Source organism: Passer montanus, unplaced genomic scaffold (genome assembly GCF_014805655.1).
Source record: "Passer montanus isolate IOZ18808 unplaced genomic scaffold, ASM1480565v1 scaffold1136, whole genome shotgun sequence".
NCBI lineage: Eukaryota > Metazoa > Chordata > Aves > Passeriformes > Passeridae > Passer > Passer montanus.
The window spans coordinates 6,903-12,850 of record NW_024358014.1 but is presented as its reverse complement, the minus strand read 5'-3'; the positions used below and the strand labels follow the sequence as shown (position 1 = coordinate 12,850).

Sequence of the window (5,948 nt, the reverse complement as noted above, 5' to 3'; positions counted from 1 at the left end):
AAATCCCCCAAAATTCCCCCAAATCCCTCTTATCTTCCTCCAAATCTCCCCAAAATCTGCCCAAACCCCCTCCCAGTCCCTCCCAGTGACCCCAAATTGCCCTAAAACTCCCCAAAATCCCCCTCAAGTTCCCCCAAATCCTCCCGAAACTCCCTCAAATCCCCCAAAATTCCCCCAAATCCTCCCAAAATTCCCTAAAACCACTCAAAACCCCCCTTAAATCCCCTCAAAACCCCTCCCAGTCCCTCCCAGTGACCCCGAATCCCCCCTAAAACTCCCCAAAATCCCCCCAAATCTCCCCAAACTCCCTCCCAGTCCCTCCCAGTCCCTCCCAGTCCTTCCCAGTGACCCCAAATTGCCCTAAAACTCCCCCAAATCCCTCTCCAAATTCCTCAAAATCCCCCCAAAACTCCTCAAAATTGCCCTCAAATCCCCTCCCAGTTGCTCCCAGTCCCTCCCAGTTGCTCCCAGTGACCTCAAATCCCCCAACCCCCCTCCCAAACCCCCCCAAACTCCTCAAAATCCCCCCAAAACTCCCCCAAAATCCCCCTTAAATCTCCCCAAATCCCCCCTAAAATCCCTCCCAATTCCTTCCAGTCCCTCCCAGTTCCTCCCAGTCCTTCCCAGTGACCCGAAATTGCCCTAAAACTCCCCAAAACCCTCTCCAAAATCTTCAAAATCCCCCCAAAACTCCTCCAAATTGCCCTCAAACCCCCTCCCAGTTGCTCCCAGTCCCTCCCAGTTGCTCCCAGTATTCCCAGTTCTCTCCCAGTCCCTCCCAGTGGCCTCAAATCCCCACAATCCCCCCAAAATTTCCCCAAATCTCCCCAAAATTCCCTTTAATTTCCTTCAAATCCCCTCCCAGTCCCTCCCAGTCCCTCCCAGTGACCTCAAATCCCCCAAACCCCCCTCAAATCCCCAAAATCCCCCCAAAATTTCCCCAAAATTCCCTTTAATTTCCCTCAAATCCTCCCCAAATCCCCTCCCAGTCCCTCCCAATTCCCTCCCAGTGACCTCAAATCCCCAAAATCCCCCCAAAACTTCCCCAAATCTCCCAAAAATTCCCCTTCATTGCCCTCAAATCCCCTCCCAGTCCCTTCCAGTCGCTCCCAGTCCCTCCCAGTTCCCTCCCAGTCCCTCCCAGTCGCTCCCAGTCGCTCCCAGTTCCCTCCCACTTCCCTTCCAGTCGCTCCCAGTTCCCTCCCAGTCGCTCCCAGTCCCCCCAGTGACCCCCCAGCCCCCCCAGATGCGGTTCATGCTGCTGTTCAGCCGCCAAGGGAAACTGAGGCTGCAGAAGTGGTACCTGGCCACGGCCGACAAGGACAAGAAGAAGATGGTGCGGGAGCTGATGCAGGTGGTGCTGGCCAGGAAACCCAAAATGTGCAGTTTCCTCGAGTGGAGGGACCTCAAGGTGGTCTACAAGAGGTAAAAAAAACCCCAAAAAATAAAAAGGTAGAAAATGAGTTTTGGTCGCGTAACAAAAAAAAAAAAAAGCTGAGGGAAAAGTGGTCTCGTGTCCAAAAAAATGGGGTTTCGCGGCAAGAAAAGGGTTTTCCGACCCAAAAATGGCGGGGTTGGTCGTCATGGGTTGATGTTCGTGAGTTGATCATGATGGCTTGACTATGGTTGGGTTGACCATGATGGGTTGACCACGGTTGGGTTGACAACGATGAGTTGATCATGGTTGGGTTGACCATGGTTGGGTTGGCTGTGTTGGGTTGACCATGATGAGGTGACCATGTTTGGGTTGACCACGATGAGTTGATCATGGTCAAGTTGACCGTGATGGGTTGACCACGGTTGGATTGACCATGATGAGGTGACCATGGTGGATTGATCATGGTTGGGTTGACCATGATGAGTTGATCATGGTCAAGTTGACTATGATGGGTTGATCATGGTTGGGTTGACCGTGGTTGGGTTGACCATGATAAGTTGACCATGATCGGTTGACCACAGTTAGGTTGACCACGATGAGTTGATCATGGTCAAGTTGACCGTGATGAGTTGACCATGATGGGTTGACCATGGTCAGGTTGACTGTGTTGGGTTGACCACAGTTGAGTTGACCATGATGGCTTGATCATGGTTGTGTTGACCGTGGTGAATTGATCATGGTTGGGTTGACCATGGTGAGTTGACCATGGTTGGGTTGACCACAGTTGAGTTGACCACGATGGCTTGATTGTCATTGTGTTGACCGTGGTGAATTGATCACGGTTGGGTTGACCATGATGGGTTGACCATAGTTGGGTTGACCATGGTTGGCTTGAATATGTTGGGTTGACCATGACTGGGTTGACTGTGATTGGGTATCCCATGGTTGAGTTGTTCTTGTTGGGTTGACCACACTCTCTTGACCATGATGAGTTGATCATGGTTGACTTGACCATGATGGATTGACAGTGATTGGACTGACCATGACGGGTTGACTATGGTTGAGATGACCATCATAGGTTGATCATGGTTGGGTTGACCATGATGGCTTGATCATGGATGGCTTGACCATCATGAGTTGATCTTCATGAGTTGACCGTGATGAGTTGACCGTGATGAATTGATTGTGGTTGGGTTGACCATTATAGGTTGACCATGGTTGGCTTGACCATGATGAGATGATCATGGTTGGGTTGACCATCATAGGTTGACCATGGTTGGGTTGACCATGACAAGTTGACCTCAGTTGAGTTGACCATCATGTGTTGATCTCCATGAGTTGACCGTGAAGAGTTGACCATGATGAATTGATCATGGCTGGCTTGACCATGACAAGTTGACCTCACTTGGGTTGACCATCATGGGTTGATCTTCATGAGTTGACCGTGATGAACTGATCATAGTTGGGTTGACCATTACGAGTTGACCGTGGTTGTCTTGACCATCATGGATTGATCTTCATGAGTTGACCATGATGAGATGATCATGGTTGAGTTGACCATCATAGGTTGACCACGGTTGGCTTGACCATGATGAGATGACCGCGGTTGGGTTGACCATCATAGGTTGACCTCAGTTGAGTTGACCATCATGTGTTGATCTCCATGAGTTGACCATGATCAACTGATCATAGTTGGGTTGACCATGACAAGTTGACCTCAGTTGGGGTGACCATCATGGGTTCATCTTCATGAGTTCACCATGACGAGTTGACCATGATGAGTTGACCATGATGAATTGATCACAGTTGGCTTGACCATGACGAGTTGAGCGTGGTTGGCTTGACCATCATGGGTTGACCACGGTTGGCTTGACCATGACAAGTTGACCGCGGTTGGGTTGATTTAATGAGTTGACCATGATGAGCTGATCCTGGTTGGGTTGACCATGACGAGTTGACCGCAGTTGACTTGACCATCATAGGTTGACCACGGTTGGGTTGACCATGACGAGTTGATCTCAGTTGGGTTGATCTTCATGAGTTGACCATGATGATCTGATCCTGGTTGGGTTGACCATGACGAGTTGACCGCGGTTGGGTTGACCATCATAGGTTGACCACGGTTGGCTTCACCATGATGAGTTGACCATGATGATCTGATCATGGTTGGCTTGACCGTGACGAGTTGACCGCGGTTGGGTCGACCACGGCGACACCGGGGGCCTCCTTGGCGCCGCGGTGGCTCGCGGTGGCCGCGGGGACGTCCCCAGCTCGACGTCGTCCCCCAGGTACGCCAGCCTGTACTTCTGCTGCGCCATCGAGGGCCAGGACAACGAGCTGATCACGCTGGAGCTCATCCACCGCTACGTCGAGCTGCTGGACAAGTACTTCGGCAGCGTGAGTGGGGACATCAGGGACACCGGGGACACCTCAGGGACATCCCGGGGACACCCTGGGGTCACCAAGGACACCCCGGGGACACCCTGGGGACATTCCGGGGACACCCTGGGGTCACCAGGGACACCCCAGGGACATCCTGGGGACATTCTGGGGTCACCAGAAACATCTTGGGGACATCCCGGTGTCACCAAGGACACGCTGGGGACAACCTGGGGTCAACAAGGACACCCTGGGGACATCCTGGGGTCACCAAGGACACGCTGGGGACATCCTGGGGACATCCTGGGGATATCAGGGCCATCCCACAGACATCCTGGGGACATCCCGGGAACATCCTGGGGTCACCAGGGACACCCCAGGGACATCCCGGGGACACCCTGGGGTCACCAAGGACACCCCAGGGACATCCCGGGGACACCCTGGGGTCACCAAGGACACCCCAGGGACATCCCGGGGACACCCTGGGGACATTCTGGGGACATCCTGGGGTCATCAGAAACATCTCAGGGACATCCTGGGGTCACCAAGGACACCACGGGGACACCCTGTGGTCATCAGGGACGCCTCAGGGACACCCTGGGGACATCAGGGCCATCCCACAGACATCTTGGGGACATCCCGGGGACACCCTGGGGTCACCGGGGAACCCCCAGTGACACCCTGGGGTCACCAGGGACACCCTGGGGTCACCAGGGACGCCTCAGGGACATCAGGGACACCTCAGGGTCACCAGAAACATCTCAGGGTCATGAGGGACACCTCAGGGGCGTCCTGTGGTCTTCAGGGACACACCAGGGCCACCCCAAAACTCTTCAGGAGCCCCTCGAGGCCACCAGGGCCACCCCAAAGTTCTCCAGGAGCCCCTCAAGGCCACCAGGGCCACCCCAAAATTCTCCAGGAAGACCCCAGGGACCACAAAGGTCACCCCAAATGCCACCAGAATCCCCTTGGGGCCACCCCAAAGTCCTCCAGGAGCCCCTGAAGGCCACCAGGGCCACCCCAAAATTCTCAACAAAGACCCCAGGACCACCAGGGCCACCCCAAAGTCCTCCAGGAGCCCCTGAAGGCCACCAGGGCCACCCCAAAATTCCCCAGGAGCCCCTCAAGTGCCACCAAGAGCCCCCCAAAGTTCTCCCCAAGCCCCTCAAGACCACCCCAAAGTTCTCCAGGAAGACCCCAAAGCCACCAGGGCCACCCCAAACTCCTCCAGAAGCCCCTCAAGGCCACCAGGGCCACCCCAAAATTCTCCAGGAAGACCCCAGGGACCACAAAGGTCACCCCAAATGCCACCAGACTCCCCTTGGGGCCACCCCAAAGTTCTCCAGGAGCCCCTCAAGGCCACCAGGGCCACCCCAAAGTTCTCCAGGAAGACCCCAGGACCACCAGGGCCACCCCAAAGTTCTCAAAGAGCCCCTCGAGGCCATCAGGGCCACCCCAAGTGCCACCAGGAGCCCCTCAAGGCCACCCTAAAGTTCTCCATGAAGACCCCAGGGCCACCCCAAACTCCTCCAGGAGCCCCTCGAGGCCACCAAGAGCCCCCCAGTGTCCCCCAGCCCCGCTCCCCCCCCACAACCCGAGGGAGCCGGGATCCGGGGGTGTCCCCGCGTGTCCCCAAGCGCGCGGTGACGCCCCGGGCAGGTGTGCGAGCTGGACATCATCTTCAACTTCGAGAAGGCCTACTTCATCCTGGACGAGTTCGTGATGGGCGGCGAGATCCAGGACACCTCCAAGAAGAGCGTGCTCAAGGCCATCGAGCAGGCCGACCTGCTGCAGGAGGTGGGGACACCCCGAAAATCCACCGGGAGGGGCTGGGGGACCCCAAAAGTCCTGGGGGGAGCTTGTGGGGTCATGGTGACCCCAAAAATCCATGGATGTTCATGTAGGGTCATGGTTACCCCAGAAATCCATGGAGGTTCTTGTAGGGTCATGGTGACCCCACAAATCCATGGGGAGCTGCTGCAGGAGGTGGGGACACCCCAAAAACCCACCGGGAGGGGCTGGGGGACCCCAAAAATCCTGGGGGGATCTTGTGGGGTCATCATGGCCCCAAAAAATCCATGGAGGTTCTTGTAGGGTCATGGTGACCCCAAAAAATCCATGGGAGAGTCATGGTGACCCCAAAAATCCATGGAGGTTCTTGTAGGGTCATGGTGGCCCCAAAATCCATGGG

At 55.5% G+C, this 5,948-nt stretch overlaps 1 protein-coding gene across 1 annotated transcript; it reads left to right on the top strand.

Annotated features, from left to right (window-relative positions):
• Positions 1-1,246: 1,246 nt before the first annotated feature.
• LOC120496337 (AP-1 complex subunit sigma-1A-like) lies at positions 1,247-5,888 on the top strand. Its single transcript, XM_039696668.1, has 3 exons — positions 1,247-1,425; positions 3,667-3,775; positions 5,417-5,888. The coding sequence occupies exons 1-3, from the start codon at positions 1,247-1,249 to the stop codon at positions 5,849-5,851; spliced, it is 723 nt and encodes a 240-aa protein (XP_039552602.1). The 3' UTR covers positions 5,852-5,888.
• The last annotated feature ends 60 nt before the right edge of the window (positions 5,889-5,948 follow it).